The 18,437-nt window shown below is 36.1% G+C and overlaps 1 protein-coding gene across 2 annotated transcripts in view; it reads left to right on the forward strand.

Annotated features, from left to right (window-relative positions):
* The window catches only part of ASPSCR1 (ASPSCR1 tether for SLC2A4, UBX domain containing), a 142,357-nt gene that overhangs the window by 49,160 nt on the left and 74,760 nt on the right, over positions 1 to 18,437 (forward strand). For both annotated transcript variants that reach the window (XR_012481113.1, XM_074260468.1), the window contains exons 6-7: positions 7,582 to 7,655; positions 8,613 to 9,048. Coding sequence is in view for 1 of the 2 variants with exons in the window: in XM_074260468.1 (XP_074116569.1) it covers positions 7,582 to 7,655; positions 8,613 to 9,048 (510 nt within the window). In the remaining variant the exon portion in view is untranslated. The remainder of the gene's footprint in view (positions 1 to 7,581; positions 7,656 to 8,612; positions 9,049 to 18,437) is intronic.

Genomic DNA, 18,437 nt, shown 5'->3' on the forward strand with positions numbered 1-18,437 from the left:
ATGGACATAGACATATTTATAAGAAATGTGCCTTAGAAGGAAAATGTTAAATACATGAATTAAAGTAAAGCATCTATCATAGACTGGTCAAATGAAAAGTTTTGGGATATGGGTGGAGAGTGAGTGGCAGAGGGTAAACTGAGAAATTTTTGTGTTTAGATCTCCTGAGAAAGGGGAAGTAATCAATATATCTGATCTTTTCCTGAAAGGCTCATGGAAGATACGGGATTTCATGAGCTTTTCTCTAGAAGCCTTCCATCTGGAGGTTTTATCTATTGCTATGACCATGACATCTTTAAGGAGTGGAATATTGGCATACTAGTGCAGGAGAGACTTCTAGAGATAGTCTTGGGGAATTGATTAGAAGACTGTGGTGGATGTCTAAAAATCAAAAAGTATTTGGAACAAGCCATCGGATCTCTGCACTGAAGCACTCAGGACTGTTCAATTTAATTACTCCTCTTCTATATGACTGAAGAAGGGGAGTTTTCATAGTTCACATCCTTATTCATAGGAATTTTGCCTTGGTCCATGCTTCTTTTCTGCATCCTTGGGGCTAATGCTCCTCAATGTGTCCCCCAAATAGGATGCTAAAAGCAGTACCTTGTGCTACCCCCCTCCCCTCCAAAAAAAAAAAAAGCTTGAGACAATTTTACTTGTTCTTCAGTGAACTTTAGGTAAATCTTTACTTTTGGACAAACTGTTCTACTTTCTGATTAGTCTAATTGAAATGATACACAAAGGATCCTTATGAGATTTAGGTTTTGGGGTTTCCTTTTGTCAGGGAACCAAAATATGATGAGGTTTCAGATTTAGGATTGTCAGGGAATCAAATGATGAGATTAGGGTTCTTGGTAGTCAGGGAGTTAAATGATGCGGTATGGTGGCAGATTCGGGGTTCAGGAAACCAAATGGAAAGGTTTGGCTCCCCTATACCCTCTTGGAATTCGGCACATGGGTAGGGAGTTTTGCAAACTCCCCCCGGGCACAGAGAGGAATTTATGAACCCAAAAACCCAGATTGGTAAAAGAGGTTTATTATTGGCATTGGGAAGTCACCCTTTGCTATGCATGAACAGGAAGGCAGACTTCTATAGTGGCAAAGTCCAGCAAGTAGTGGAGGAGTCCTGGCGGAGAAGTAAAGTTTAGAGAAATCCCAACAGAGGGGCATAGAGTCTCTTTACGGAAATAGGTGAGGGAGATAAAGAGAGGGTAGCGCTGGAAGAGAACATATTCCAGCAAGCAGAGGTTTCCATGGCATGGCATGGCATGGCTTGATGCATTAGGACCTCTGCAAAAAGAGGGTTTAAGATTGGCTTTTTTTATAATAGTAGCTTTGGCTATAAGCCAGGCCTGTTCCATGGGAGCTGGGCTAGTGGGTGGAGTTCCAAGTTGGCTGTTTTTTATCTATAAGCTGGTTTTCAGCTTGAGCTCTAGCCCCACCTAGAATTGAATAGAAAATCTTCAATTGAATTGGGTTGGAATTCTTTAGTTCAGGACTGAACCAGCCCCACCTAGACCACAGAATGAAGCTGTTATCTTGTTTCCCTTGGGAGGGGTCCCAGGAGAATCTCTCCTATAAGGAGTTTTAGAGTTTCTGGGTCCCTTCTTCAATTCTATTTATCCCATTTCCTTTTTTGTCTTATTTACCTAGAAAAGGAATTTTTTTTTTAAGTGTTGACCTAGCTGTTACAGTTTTCAGATTCCTGTATTTAAGGTCTTTGAGGACAGCCTAGAAAGATAACTGATAAACCTATTGGTTGTGTTGCCTAAAAACAGCTAAATTAATGCAGTGGAGAGGGAGCCTTTGGCTATTGGCTTTAGTATTAGTCTTAAGCAATTATTGAGTGTGCAGAGCCCTTTGCCCCATGTAGACACTCCTTTGAAACTGAATTTAATTTTTTTCACTTTAAGTACTCTGGGGGATAGCTAGGTGGCACAGTGGATAGAGCACCAGTCCTGAAGTCAGAAGGACCTGAGTTCAAATGTGGCCTCAGACACTTAATATTTCCCTAGCTGTGTGACCCTGGGCAAGTCACTTAACTTCAATTGCCTCAGGGAGGGCAGAAGAATTCTCTGGTAGAAAAGGTAAGAGAATTAGCAAGACAAAATATCTATGATTATTAAAACTAAGAAAATGACATGGACTAAAAATGAAGCAGTTAGGGTTTGACAGACCTGAAAGTAAACCAGACTTACATCTATTAAGCTACCCAGAAAGAAGATGAAGGGTTGAGTTTTCTCTATTAGAAATACTGCCTTTAAAGAGTGAGATAACAAATAGATTAGAGGAACAGAGGATAGTCTACCTCTCAGACTTGTGGAGGAAGAAGGAATTTATGACCAGAGGAGAACTAGAGATCATTATTGATCACAAAATAGAAGATTTTGATTACATCAAACTAAAAAGTTTCTGTACAAACAATACTAATGCAAACAAGATTAGAAGGGAAGTAACAAATTGGGAAAATATTTTTAAAAGCAAAGATTCTGACAAAGGTCTCATTTCCAAAATATATAGAGAACTGACCCTAATTTATAAGAAACCGAACCATTCTCCAGTTGATAAATGGTCAAAGGATATGAACAGACAATTCTCAGAGGAAGAAATTGAAACTATATCCACTCACATGAAAGAGTGTTCCAAATCACTACTGCCCAGAGAAATGCAAATTAAGACAACTCTGAGATACCACTACACACCTGTCAGATTGCCTAAGATGACAGGAACAAATAATGATGAATGTTGGAGGGGATGTGGGAAAACTGGGACACTAATACATTGCTGGTGGAGTTGTGAAAGAATCCAGCCATTCTGGAGAGCAATTTGGAACTATGCCCAAAAAGTTATCAAACTGTGCATACCCTTTGACCCAGCAGTACTACTACTGGGCTTATATCCCAAAGAAATACTAAAGAGCGGAAAGAGACATATATGTGCCAAAATGTTTGTGGCAGCTCTTTTTGTTGTAGCTAGAAACTGGAAGATGAATGGATGTCCATCAGTTGGAGAATGGTTGGGTAAATTATGGTATATGAATGTTATGGAATATTATTGCTCTGTAAGAAATGACCAGCAGGAGGAATACAGAGAGGCTTGGAGAGACTTACATCAACTGATGCTGAGTGAAATGAGCAGAACCAGAAGATCACTGTACACTTCAGCAACAATACTGTATGAGGATGTATTCTGATGGAAGTGGAAATCTTCAACATAAAGAAGAGCCAACTCACTTCCAGTTGATCAATGATGGACAGAGGTAGCTACACCCAGAGAAGAAACACTGGGAAGTGAATGTAAATTGTTAGCACTAATATCTGTCTGCCCAGGTTATTTGTACCTTCGGAATCTAATGCTTATTGTGCAACAAGAAAATGGTATTTACACACATGTATTTTATCTAGGTTATATTGTAACACATGTAAATTGTATGGGATTGCCTGTCATGGGGGGGAGGGAGTAAAGGGAGGGGGGGGATAATTTGGAAAAATGAATACAAGGGATAATATTATAAAAAAAAAAAAAAGAAAAAAGAAATACTCCCTTGAGTTGATCCCTTTCTCCTTCCATCTGTCTGAGAGCGTATAAATGTTAGGAATCCAGAATCCATTCTCATTATCTTTTCTTCTTATATGAACCATCTTATAATAATAGCCAACATGTATATAATACTTTAAGGTATGTAAAATATTTCACACATTTTTTCATTTTATTTTTACAATAGCCCTAGGAAGTAAAGGCTATGATTCTTCTCATTTTATAGATAAAATCCTCAGCTAATAGATAAAAGCAGGTAGATTAAGTGACTTGCCTATATTATATAGCTAGTAAATGAGTCTGGATTTGAGTATTCTTCATTTCAACAATGTGTTTGCTGTTTCTAGGGCCTATTGTCTAGTAAGGGTGATCGATCATACATTATACCAGTTTATATTGTTCCCTTATATCTCCACTCAAGATTTGTGGGCAAATCAAATTTTAGTGAGGTTCCCCTCCCTCACTCCCCTAATTTTTATATAGTCCCAATGAAGATAAAAGATAGTTTGTCCCCTGAGAAGCAAATGTTGGTCAGGATGAGGCTCAAGCTCCATTTTGGGGTGGAGTAGAAGAGTAAGTATAATGGAGTTATTGTATGTATGAGTAACAGATATCTTAGATCCCACTTAAGGAACCATTTTCTGTTCTCTTAGACTGCCCCCCTCAGTTCTTTACTTGGGAAATGGGATTACTTTAGGGGTAACTCAAAAGGAACAGTAGGTACTTGTTATAGGAAAGAATATTAGGAAACAGCTCTAGACCTTTGTGGGGAGGGGAATGATCAAGATCTTTGTATTTATTGGACAAAGATTAAATCTATATTGTATCAAACCAAACTGTCCCATCAATGCTGATAAGATAATGGACAACTAACAAAGAAAAGATAATGACTTAAAATTTGTGTTGGCTGTATAAAAGAAATACTGATTACAAGTCATTTGTGGAAACTGCTTACTATTTATGCCTAATTACCATGTATCATAGTAACAATTATGCATATTTTTAAATGAGTTGGTTTAATTTATGTAAATCCTATTTCATATATGTTCATTATTTTTGAATTTTTTTGCTCATGTAACAGTCAAGTTTTTTTTTTTTTTTTGGACATTTTTATTGTTATTTAAAGCTGACAAACATCAATCAACCTGTGGATTATTTTTGTATTTGTAGAAGAACAGAAGACAATTCCATATATATAGAGGGAAAAAAAAAAGATTTGTTTGAAATTAGGACTACATTACATAGTTTTCATTTGAAAAAATGTCCTATTTGTGTCTCCTGAGCTCCTGAGTGTTTTTTTTTTTTTTTTTTTTTTTTTAATGCTTTTTTGGCATCATTAGTGCATTAGTTCATTTTTCATCCTATACTCAGCCATTCCACAATTGATAGACATCTCCCTGGTTTTCTGTTCTTTGCTATAACAAAAAGACTTGCTATAAATATTTTTGTATGTTTGGGACATTTAAATCTATCTTTGATCCCTGGGGTATATACCTAATTGTGGTATTGAAAGGTGAAAGCATATGGACAGTTTAGTCACTTTTTGGACATAGTTCCAAATTGCTTTCCAGAAATGCTGGACCAATTCAGATCTACCAGTCATGCCTATCTTCTCATAATCTTTTCAACAATTATCATTTTTCCATTTTTGATACCTTTGCTAATCTGATGGGTATGAGATATGGAGCCTCAGAGTTGCTTAACTTGGAATTCTCTTTAGTGATTTGCATGTTTTTGTATATATCATAGTTCTCCTTTGATAACTGCCTTTTTATATGTTTTGACTATCTTTTGAAGAATAGCTTTTATTCTTATATATTTGAATCTATTTCTTGTACATAGTAGATATTAGACCTTTATTAGAGAAATTTGCTACAAAGATTTATTTCCAGTTAACAGTTTCCCTTACAATTTTAACTATAATGGTTTTGTTTGTATAAAAATGATTTAATTTTACATTATCAAAATTATCCCATTTTATTTTCTGTGATTTTTTTCCATCCTTTATTTGATCATTTCATACCCATAGTTGCAGAAAAATGTAATTTTTCCTTTGCTCCTTTAATTCCGTATATAATGCCAACTTTTATACTTAAGTCACACTTCTACTTGGAGCTCTTTATGATACATAGCCTGAGTTGTTGGTACAAACTTAATGTCTGCTGGATTGCTTTATGGTTTTGCCAGCATTTTCCTCAGTTCATGAATTCTTAATACTTTAGTTGGTATCTTTGTATTTATCAAACATTAGGCTACTATATTTACTTACCTTTGTGTGATTAACTTTGTAGTTTGAGGTATGGTTAATGCTAGATCCCATTTCTCCCATTCTTCCAAATTTTTTTTTCATTATTTCTTTCTGAGATTGTTGATCTTGTTCCTTCAGATACATTTTATTGTTTTTCTAGATCTACAAAATAACTCTTTGGTGATTTGATTGGTATGATACTGAATAAGTAAGTTAACTAAAGGTGACATTTTTTATTATGTTAATGGAACCTAACCATGTGCAATTAGTCTCTCTTTAAATATTTAGATCTGTTTCTCTGTTATTTAGATTTTGTTCTGTGGAATCTTGTAGTTTTTGGTGGACTCTCAGACCTTGTGTATATTCTGTAATTATTTTAAATGTAATTTCCTTTTTCTCTTCCTCCTGAGTGTTGTTAATTATAAAGTGATGATTTTTGCCAATTTTTTTGTTCTGCTACTTTCCTGAGGTTATTTCTCTTAATTTTTTGTTGAATCTGTAGTCTTCTTTAAAACCATTACATTGCCTGCAAAAAAGCTATAATTTTGTGATAACTAGATGGCACAGGGATAGAGTAGAGTAGCAGCCAGCAGCCTTGGAGTCAGGAGGACCCAGTTCAAATGTGGCCTTAGACACTTAGCACTTACTAGCCATGTGACCTTGGGCAAGTCACCTAACTCCAATTGCCTCCTCCAAACAAACCAAAAAATCCAACAATAATTTTGATGGCTATATACTAGTAATTTTTTTTTAAGTTAGAAAGAACATTAATCATTGAAATAATTTTTAGATTTGATTTTTGGCTCATGATTGGAACTCTGCAGAGTGTTTTTGGATATGACCTTTTAGAAGTCTGAAAGCTTGACCCTTTTTCCCTTTCTTTTGGGTTTGGAGTCAGGCTTTTTGTGGGGAAGGGCTAACTAGAGATGGAAAAGCAGTAGTTGATTTTGACTTGTTTCTTATTTCTTCCCTAAAATGTTTTGACAGAGATCTCCATGTGTCATTTTCAGCTTTCAATCCCTAATAATACTCCAGGTTTTTTCCTACCCAAGCTTGACCAGAAAATTTCTCCAAATCTGTTGGCACTTTGTCTATTGAATTCCCTTTTTTATCTATTCCATTCAGTGTGAGTAGTTTGATTTATAGAGCATCCAATCATAAAATGGAAGGGACCTTAAAAGATCATCAACTCTAATCCAGTCATTTTATGAATTTGGAAATGTGGCGCTGAGAGGTTAAATGACTACTTAATGATAAATGTGACAATAGAATATTGAAGTTTCTTGACTTCTTAGTAATATATCATTCTGCCATTTCATTTATGAGAAAGTCAAAAGTTTGGAAGAAAAAGTATCACATGATATACAGGGAATTGGAGAAAGGACTCTGGCCCTAGTTAGAAAGATGGGAAATCTTTTAAATTAGAAAAGACTAAAGAGTATTTTTTGAGTTAAGAGGGAGGTAGAAGAGAGGTAGTGTAATTTAGTGGAGAAGAGATTGGACTTGGAGTCAGCAAGAGCCAGGTTTAAATCTTATCTTGTATACTTACTAGCTGTCATTTAGTTGCTCTGTGCCTGTTTCATCATCTAATAAACGAAAGGACTGGATTTAGTGGTTTCTAAGGTCCTAATCCTAAATGTATTTTTTTTTTAATACTTTTTTAATCCTTTTAATCCTAAATGTATGATTCTTCAAGAGTTCTTTTAGCAGCTGCCTGTTACTTATTATCTGACCAGCTATCCTCTAGGTATCTTGGACAAAAGTATATTCTGTTCCCCATTTTTGTCTCCTTTCAGATAACTGGGAGTGCTGCTTTACAGAAGACCACACTGAAGTCACTGGGCTTAACTGGAGGCAATGCCATCATCAGGTTAGGTGGAGGAAGTTAGTCTTCCTGTCAGAGACTTTTTTTGGTGAATTTATAGTGGTAAATTTGTTTTGTTTCAGACATCAGAAAAATGTGTTTTAAAAAAAGTTCAAAGGCAAAAAAAAAAAAAAAAAAAAATTGCATCCTCACAGTAATTACTGCATTTGCCTGTTTATCTAAAACTGTTGCCCAGATGTGTTTCCCATGGTTGCAGATGTTGGCTCAGGCTTTTTACAATGTTATTTGGATACAAATTTTGGAAAATGTATTATTATGAGTTTGACAGACATCAACCAACATGAATATTTCTAGTTACAAAGAAGAGCTGAACAAGAGGATTGTATATGAAACCATGAATCTATTAAGTAAAGCTTTTTTTTTTTTTTTAAAGTATGTAACAAATTTAACATTCTTTGTTCCAAAGTTGACCTACTTGTTTCTGCATCTTTCTGAATTTTTTTTTAGTTGTTTCTTTGTAGGTACAAATTAATAGGTACTGTATTGATTGGGTGAGAAATGCAAGTTATTTGTCTGAGATCTCAATAATATTTAATTAAAAGATTGTTTGAAGCCTGGCTCTGACAGCTTTTGTGGAAAGCTGGTTCCTGTGGCTTTGCTTGCTGGTTGGGTTTGAGATCAGCTCCTCCTAATTTGTTTAGGTTAGCTAAAGAGCTTTCTAGATCCTGAGTGAATTTCACTTGTGCATGATATTGAATTGGTGTTTACTTTTGCTCATTGCAGTGTAGAGAAGGGGAAACAGACCAAATCCTCTGCTGTTCAGTCAAGCTAATTGGGTTAACTTGCTGATTCCATCAGAAAGGCTTTGTTTGGAGCCATTTACCCTTTATCACTATGGGCTAAGAAGTGGGACTCAGGAAATCCTAGGGGCAATGAGGAGGTGGGTTTTTTTTTTTCCTGTTTCTAATATTGCTTACTATTGTCTTGGTTTTCTCCCAACAGGTTTTCCATGAAGATGTGTGAATCACCTGACAAGCAGGAGGCTGTGGTTCCCAAGATTAAACTCTCAGGAAACCTTGTCCCATCTGTCTCTGTTGATCAGGCCACCAGCAACTCTCTGCTTTCTTTGGGCTCTGGTGAGCTAAGCAGTGGTGATTTGAGCCGACCAGATGATGCAGTTGCTTCAGGGATCAGCCAAATAGATTGTCTGGGCCTTAAACGGTTGGATGATGAAATGAGGCTGAGTTCCAAGGAATCAGTATCTCCTTCCTTTGTTCCTTTCTCTGGGGGCGGGCAGCGTCTTGGAGGCTCCTCTATACCTTCAAGACATCTGGTGCCATCTTCAGCCAAGTTGCCAAAATCTCTTTCTAGTCCTGGAGGCCCTTCTAAACCAAAGAAATCCAAGCCTGGCCAGGAGGAGGAACAAGAACCAGAAGAGGTAAGAAATATTTTAGAAATTTCAGTGTACATGGGACTCAAGAGTCTTTTTAAATCTGCATTTCCATTAGCATAGGAGGCAATAATAGTGCTAAAGAAGGTATATTTTTTCCTTGTTCAGTGGCTTAAAGATTAGAGAATGAACAAGTGAAAAGACATTTATTAAATGTTAATTCATACTAAGCACTGTATTAAGTGCTGAAGATACAAATATAAAAGGAGAGACTTTCTGACATCAAGAAACTTAAATCTTTTTTTTTTTTTTTTTTTTTTTTTTTTGCTGAGTCAATTGGGGTTAAGTGACTTTCCCAGGGTCACACAGCTAGGAAGTATTAAGTGTCTGAGGTCACATTTGAACTCAGGTCCTCCTGACTTCAGGGAGGTGCTCTATCCACTGCATCATTAGCTGCCCTGAGAAACTTACATCTTAATAGGAGAGACAATGTATAAAAGAGACTGGAGCAAGATTGCATATTGATTTAGAAAATTAACAGCATGATGATGGAGTCCAAGATTAGTAAATTGACATAATGCTTTCAGTATCAGTGGTAGTGTTATTTTATTATGGTTTCAAAATTAGCTGGAGTAGGGATGGGAAGAATAGGACTGAGAATCCAGGAGGTAAGGATATAGTGAGTCACAGGAGCCACTCACTAATCAGAATAGTGGTGGGGAAAGAGCAGGGAGGGGAGCTTTGGGACACCTCGTTTAAACAATTACATCTGTCATGTGGTAAGGTTGAGTTAATAGCTTCTCCAATCTTCTGCTTTGTCTGACCTTTTGTTTTTCCAGGTTATGAATTAATTCAGTTTTTAAAACTGACCCCACTTCCCTAACCCTCTCCCATATTTTCAGCCGTTTCATGTTCAGAGAATGCAAATTAATTTGAGTATTAGCTTAAATAGAGCAGAATTTAGATACTAAATTTACTGCTAAATTTAGCTAACTGCTAACTGCTACACTGCTAAAAATCATGGGATGTAGTCTGAAGTTCTCTCCTGGGTGCTGAGGAACCAAAGACAAAAGTAAAACAAGTTCTGCGCTTTAGCAGCTTATGTTTGATAGGGTTAGGATGAAACATGTAAATAAACAAAAACAAAGATATTTATGAAGGAGAAAAGATTAGTGACTACAGATTCCAGGAAAGGCCACATGGATGCATATAAACTGAGCCTTGAAAGAAGTCCCAGCATGAGTGTGTGCATTTCTGGTTGCCTTTTTAAAGGCATGGAGACTAGAAGTAGATTTTTTTTTTGGAGTCAGTTAAGAGATAAGCGACTTGCCCAGGGTCACTAGTACGAGTTTGAGGTTGGATTTTAACTCTGATCCTCCTGCCCCTAAGGCTGGTGCTGTATCTGCTAAGTCAACTAGCAGCCCTGTAGATTTTCAGATTTGGGTAACAGCTTAAATAGTTCATATTCTCTGGATCACAGGCTTTGTAAATGAGTGAGTAAGAGAAAAATGCATTTATTTATTATGTGCTCTCAAAAAGAAGGCAAGACAATCCTTTTATTTAAGGAGCTGATCTTCTAATAGAGGAATCTTAATTTATACAGATGGTTAAAAGTTAAACCCCCAGCAAGACTTGGGGACTTCCTGAATAAAAGGGATTAGCATTGAATACAGGAGGATAGAAAGGTGAGGGGAGAGGTTGGCCAAGAATTTGAAGCTATCTGGCTGTGTTAGGGGTGACTTGGTTTTGGGCAAAAGAGAGTGAGAGTTCCACCTACTAGAACCCTGATCCCAGGGTTCCAATGGGATGAAAATGATAAAAGGGGTAGACACATGATTTGGAGATACCAGAGAAGTGACAAGGCTACCTAGGTCAATCAGAAGAAAGCTCACCAGTAGAGCCCAGGGCCTGGGGTGAGATGCAGAGTATATGAAATAAATATGGAAAAGGTAAATGAGAACTGCCACATTGTGAAAGTGGCAGATTGAATAGTTTATATTTTATCTCAAAGGCTTTAGGGACCACTGATGATTTTTAAATAATGGGAGGGATTTTGATGTGGTGAAACATATGTTCTAAGGATATTAATTGGTATTAAATGGAATATGTATTGGAGAAGGACGTAGTATTGGGATTGTGTTGTAGTGTAGATGAGAAGTGTAAGGTACTATGTGAGTGGGTATGTCACACACTGTGTGAAAGGCTTTATGATATCTCATTTTGTCTTTACCATAGCCCTGGAAGGTAGATTCTATCATTATCCCATTTTGTAGTTGAAGAAATAGGCAAATAGAGCTTCAGTGATTTGCCCGAGGTTATATAGCTAGTAAGTGTTTGAGGCCAGATTTGAACTTATGACTTAGGCCCAGTACCCTATCCTTTGTGCCACCTGGCCCTTCATGACAGGACTTGTTAGGGAAGAGGCAAGCTTAACTTTGAGGCTGTAAGGCAGTGGGACTGAAAAAAGTTGATAGTAGCCTTAGCAGAAATCAGAAAGTTTGGTATAAGAAATTGGTGTTTTAGCACAATTTTTAAAAATGACAAGCATTTATTTATTTTTTTCTACCTCTTCTTCCCCATTAAGAAAGAAAAAAAAAATCACAACTCTTCTACCATATATGTTTTGTTGGGCTTTTTCAGGAGTGGTTAGATGGCACAGTGGAAAGAGTGCCAGGCCTGGAGTCAGAGATTCATCTCCATAAGTTGACATTTGGCCTCAGACACTTGCTAGGTATGGGACTCTGGGCAAGTCAGTGACTTTTTTGCCTCAGTTTCTTGAACTTTAATGGGGATAAAGGTAACTAACCTCTATCTCCCAGGGTGATGGTGAGGAGCAAATAAAATAATAATTATAAAGTACTTAGCACAGTGCTTTGTACTCCCTGAAGTTTTTGTTGTAGTGAGTAATTGGACTCCTTGGTTTGATAGAATAATAGCATAATTCTATCTGTTATTAATAGCAATATTAGTTTTCTTTTGTATGTTGTATTAAGGGCATGGACATTTGAAGAAATATATTAAGTTCCATTTTTGGACATGCTGAGCCATATATACTTATGAAACATAAGTAGTGATGATTAGCGCTTGGTTGGTGGTGCCAGACTGGAGTCAGAAGAAAGATAAGGATGACATTTATAGATCTGGGAGTCATCTGTTTAGAGGTGATAATTGAGCCCATGGCAATAGTTGGGATTGCCATAAAAGGTGATTTAGATTAACAGTCTTGCCTTTTGGATTGTGCTAAGGAATTTTTATGCCATTACTCTGTTATTCAGATCATCAGCCCATTTGCAATTCACACCCCAGCATGTCATATGCATGTTAACGTTACACTTATCTAGTTTACTTTATTTCCTCAATTCATCTGTGTCCTCTCTTATCAAATATTGGCAAAGGGAAATGAAGAAACTTAAGCTGTCTAGACAAACCAAGGAGATTTCCACAATTTATCCATTTAACTTGTGATGGAAACTTGCCCCTAGGCTGCATATCCAGGAAGACATTTTTCTTGACTTTAGGTAAACTTTCATAGTTATACCAGCATTGAAATTGTCTGATCATCTGTTTTAAGACTTTTGGATGATAGTCAATGTCATTATGCTTCTGAAGGTTGCCTCTTATCCATTATGAATCAGACTGACCTTGTCTAAGTCATATCCTAGCTAGTTGCAATCATGTAAAAACATTTAAAAGGACACTCAAAAGAGAAATGCTGGTTAGGACACATCTATTCAGTTTTTTCCCTGAAGGACACTATAGAATAATTTTCTTAGTTTTAAGGGCTTTTTCCAGTCTTATTTTCAGTGACTCAAAAAATGAAATTTTTATTGGCATCCTTTGGAAATTTTTTCATGGTCTAAGACTTCTTATCATCAGGGACTTTTCTGGGGTTCAGTTTTAATCTCTTCAAATCTTCACTTCAGCTTAAATATCTTTAGGATGTTGCTCAGTGTGATTCTTGCACACATTGTGGAAAACCACAAGTTTTATTTATGAATAAGAACTCTCTTCCTCTTTTCCTTGTTACTTAGTCCTTTTACTCCACTATAATAGACTACTGACACATTGCAGCAAAAAGGAATAAACAGTGAAAAATGACCTTCTAGTTTTTAGTCTTGGTTTCATGACAATTAATGTTAAATTTTACTCAGAACTTGTCAATTGATTTTTATTTGAAAATAATGATATTCCTTGATCTTTTCCTTACCTCATCTCACTTCTTTTCCCTCCCAAAATTACAGGACTTATGTATGAAGAGGTATGTGATATTGGGTGACATGAAGTAATACGGTACAGTGATAATATATATGGCTCCTTTCAGTGGTATAAAAGAAACCAGGAAGAGGGATTCAAGAAATGTAATTTGTCTCTAATATCTTCTGCTTGGATTTTCCTGGGGATTTGTAATAGAAGTGGATCTCTGAATTGTAGAGAGCCGCAGATAGTGGGGGAACTCTGGGTAAGGTATAAGACCCTTTAGCCCAAAGGGAACCTGCTGAGAACTAGGAAACATCTGGTGGTTCCATCTCTGACTATGCCACTGAAAGAGCATGGCTATTAACCCAATGTGTATGCCATTTGACTCATTCTTAAGGACCATGCCTAGGTGAAGAGACAGGTCAATTCTCAGAGAGCGTCCACTTTTGTGAATCATAACATTTGAAGGAGTTGCAATAAGTAGCCTTTACTAATACAGATGTTTCTTGTGGATTGGGAATGAAATAAATTGGAGGCAAGAGGGAAGAGGAGAGAGGTCAGACAATGCAACAGCCTCTCAGTCTCCTTGTATCATTGTTCTCATCCTCTCACATGAAAAGAACCATTTCACAGGTCTGAGTTAGACTTTCAGCAGCCACTGGCAGGTGGCTCCTGTATCATAACAACTCATGAACATCAAAAATTGTTAATGAGACTGATACAGGACTCATTAAAACCTGCAGGAATGATTAGATTCTCTGATACATTAAGTGATGGACAATCTGGCACGTTAAGTGATGGACAGTAGATTGATTTTGGACTATTTCTTGGCTGCTGAAGGAGGTGTATATGTGATTGTTATTTAAATACCCTCCTTCTAGGGACTCATGGAAATCTTTTATAATACCATGTTGAGTCATATTGTTTGTTACATTACTACTTGCTTGTACAATACCTCCCATGCTGATGGATTTATGTATATCTGTTTTAATTAAAACAAAAGAAAGCAGGAGATGTAGAGGGCTGCAGATAGTGGGGAAACTCTAGGTGAGGTATAAGACTTCAGCCCAGAGGAAACCTGTTGACTATGTCTGGTTTGGCTCCCCACCTCTTTTTGGTGCTCTCACTTTTCCTGTGAAGTCAGGGAGGGTGTGACTACCTGAGTTCTACTTGAAGCAAGAGACACTTAGAATAAAGAGAGGCATTTACATATCAATAGCAGGGTGGCTTATAGTTATCACTTGCTCTGTGTGATGTGATAATATAATGGTTCTCTAGCTGGCACATACTTAATATGCTGTAATGATGTAATCATACCAAGGTATTTAAGGGCTGAGAGGATGTGAAATAAGGACTCCATCTTTGACCTCCTGAGTCTCCACCCTTCTTTACTCCTCCACTAAGACCAAGGCTGGTCCTGAGATCCTCCAGAGAGCTAGTCCAGACAGTATATTTGGGTGCTCTAGAGAAGCACACTACAACTACTACTACTACAGCTACTGCTACTAATACTACTAGTACTACTACTACTACAACTACTATTAGTACTAGTATTAGTTGTATATGTAATTGCCTCTCTTTACTGTAAATATCTCTTGCTTCAAGTAGAACACGGGCGGTCATGCTCTCCTAGGAAGGGTGGCAGCATGAAAGGGAGGTGGGGAGCCAAACCATTGTTAGCAGGTTCCCTCTGGGCTGAAGGGTCTTATACCTTACCCAGAGTTCCCCCACTATTTGCAGCCCTCTGCACTGAATATGTATATCTGTAAGGGAATGCTTATTTCTCTTAATCATTGACTATGATTACTACTGATTATTTATGTAGTAGGTATGATTATCATTGACCTGCTAATTGGCAAGTGAATAGGAAAGTGGGTGGAACTAAATAGAAGAGGATGAAAATTTTTGTTATAGCTATATTTATATTTTTTAAATCAAGTTACAAGTTTGGTTCCAAATCATCAAATTGCATCATTTATTTGTTGGGTTCATAAATTGCTATTTAAAATAAATATTTTACTGATTAGTCTTTTCTTTATCTCACAGTTATCTTCAGATTGAACCCTCTTCTATGACAAAGAAAAAAATAATTAAGCAAAATCAGCCATTAATTAGGCCCATAGATTATGTCAGTTTGAATGAAAATTTTCTAGGAGTTCCAAAATGAAAAAAACTTGATTAGTTTCTCATATTCATTTCATTTGGCCAACAACAACAAAAAAAGCTAAGCAAAATTTTTTTCACCTGCCTGTGTTTAATTCTTGTATTTGGCAGTAAAGGCCTCTCCACATGAATGATTATTTGGTAACTCAGTGTCCATACTAGAGCAAGGAAAATGAGAAAATCCATGAAATAGTAGTTATGTGTCCAAATGAGATTTATTAAAGGATATCCTTTTCAGCCAACTGAGGCCTCTGGAAGGCTAGTAGAATACTTTGATGTTACAAATCTACTCCTTAGTTGAGGTGATAGTGTGATTTCTTCAAAGATGGCTTCTCTACTTTCCCCTTTTTAATATGAAAAATCTATTTTCTACTGGGTATTAGGGATACTTTTTCCTTTTTAGGGAGAACAGATAGTATTAAGCTCTGACTCTTTAAAAGGACGTGCTGGTGTTGTGTGTGCTTTCCATGTTAGATTTAGTAGTTAGTACTTTCTTTTTGTCCAGCAATGAGCTAGGGAATATGAGGGAGAAGGAAAAGATAGAAGATATCATTCCTGAATTTTAGGAGCTAATGATCTAAGAAGAGAAGAAAATACCAACACTTGAAATAATTTGGAAGCAGTTAAATACTAAACAGTTTTGCATTCCTCTAAGTGCCTTAGGAATTCAAAGAAGGGAGACATCTTAGAAGAGTTCTGTGAACTATGTGGATTAGAGTTGTGGAGGAATTCTTTATGGAGAGTTTTGTGGTAATCAAACCATTCTACAAGATCAAAAATGGAAATGATATTACTATTTTACAGAAGAGGAAACTGAAGCCCATAGGTGTCAGATGATTTGTTGTTGTTGTTGTTGTGTTACAGTGTTAGACCTGGGTTTCAGATCCAGGCCTCTTACCTCTGAGTCCACTGTTTCAGTATAACACATTGGACAAGTAAAGAGGAACAATCAATGTATAATAGGTAGAGAAAGTATCAGGGGCAAAAACTTACAAGTGGAAATTAGCCTGCTGTGTATTGTGTACAATACAAAGAATAATCTGATTGGAAATGGGCTTATATTTGTAATTAGAAAGAAATAAGTTCGAGTTGTCATGATAGGGTCAGATTATGGAAGGTCAAGAGTTTGAGTGTGATACTTAACTAAGGGAGTAAAATAGTGAAAAGAATATTAGGTAATCTGGCAGCAAGATGCATTAGAGTGGGAAGGAGCTATAGCAAGATTAGTAAATACAGTGTTACTATAAACTAGGTGTAAAGTAGTAAAGAGCTAAATAAAGATAGTGGCTGTATGAATAAAGAATTAAGGGATGAATCACAGTGGATTAGAGCTGAAAGGGAACTTGGAGCTGATTTAGTACAACTGTTTCATTTTACATGTGAGGAAACTGAGGACCAAAAAGGTAAGGTGACTTAATGCAATTACATAAGTACTTAAGTAGCAAGTTTAGTATTTGAACACAGGGCTTCTTCCTTCAGCTTTTCACTGCATTATATTCCAATGCTATTTCTTTAGCTTTACAAGTATAATTTAAAATTCAGGGCCATGAGTCTGATTTCTTCTAATATTTTTTTTAAAATATAATTTTCAAAAATGAGAAGCAAGATTCCAAGATGTGAAAAATTAAGAATGGAAAAGTATATAGGTACAGGTTGATGCCTTTCACCATCTAATGGAAAGCAAGTAGCAGCCCTATTATGACTGTAAGTGAATTATTGGCAACAAAATAAATTTAGATTTTTTATAAATGTTTTAATTTGCAAATGTCCTTTTGCTGTATTACTTGCTTTACGTGATATGTCATTGCTTTCACAGATTTTGCACAGATTTTATTTAATTTTTTGTCAAGAAATCACAATTTAATCACATAGTATAGTAAATTACTTTTACAGCTAACTGTTCCTTAGATTTTCAATGGGATTTAAAGTAGGCAACTCATTAAAAGATATTTATTTCCATCTTGAAGATAAATTTCTTAACTTTTGATACTATGTGGCATGGTGCAAAGTCTTATTGTACAAGATTCCATCTTCTCTTAGGAATTTCTATAAAGTTCAGAATAATTCAGATTCTTGGTCTATCAGTATATTTATCAGAATTCATCATTCCCTTCATGTAGACAAGATTTTCAGACCCAGTGGAATTAAAAATATCCTTGAAACATTTTTGGGTGGTTTTGTTATTCTTCCATTTTCAAGAAGCCTACATTATACCATAGAAGTATCAGGAAAAACCTTTCCACTGACAAGTCTGAAGGTTTTTTGCTTGTTTTCTAAAAATATTAGACTTTTCATAGATATCAGTTCTTGGTTGATTTTTGTTTGTTTGTTTTCAGCAGTACTTTCCTTTGCATTTCATTGTGAATTTGAATGATCCTTGAACCTTTGACTTCCTATAGCAACTGTAACAAATGCTCTAACATCTTTTTAAGAATCATTATGTTGTGCTCCTTAAGATACATATTTATATGGATTTATTAATATACATCCTTAAAGGTCATAATTAAAAACAAAAGAAAACTTGAGTAGTGAAACCTATATGTATGATGTGAAATTCAGCACTCAGCTGACAGAACTAACTAAAAGTGGGGAAAACAATTCAGTCTGGTTTCATCTTATCAAGATTAGATGTTCTGAGTCAGCGTAGTGTCAGCAGAAACATGAATCTTGCTGGCACAGAATAAAATGATATGAAAATTATTGCTATGCCCAATTTTTATACTTGGAATATTTTAAAGGAAGAAATGACAGAAATTGATGAAAAATTGAAGGTAGAATCCAGAAAGAGAATTGTGGGGACTGAATGTGGATCACAAGGTAGTATTTTCACCTTTTTTGTTGTTTGGTTTTTTTTTTTTTCTCTTTCATTTTTGATTTTATTTTTCATGTTCAGCACGATAATTGTGGAACTATGTATAGAAGAATCGCATGTTTTTAACATATATTGGATTACTTGCTGTCTGAGGGAGGGAGTGTGGGGAAAGGAGGGAGAAAAAAAATTGGAACCCAAGGTTTTGACTGTTGAAAACTATCTATGCATATGTTTTGAAAGGAAAACTAAAAAATCAAGAAAAGGA

This window comes from Sminthopsis crassicaudata, chromosome 4 (genome assembly GCF_048593235.1).
Source record: "Sminthopsis crassicaudata isolate SCR6 chromosome 4, ASM4859323v1, whole genome shotgun sequence".
NCBI lineage: Eukaryota > Metazoa > Chordata > Mammalia > Dasyuromorphia > Dasyuridae > Sminthopsis > Sminthopsis crassicaudata.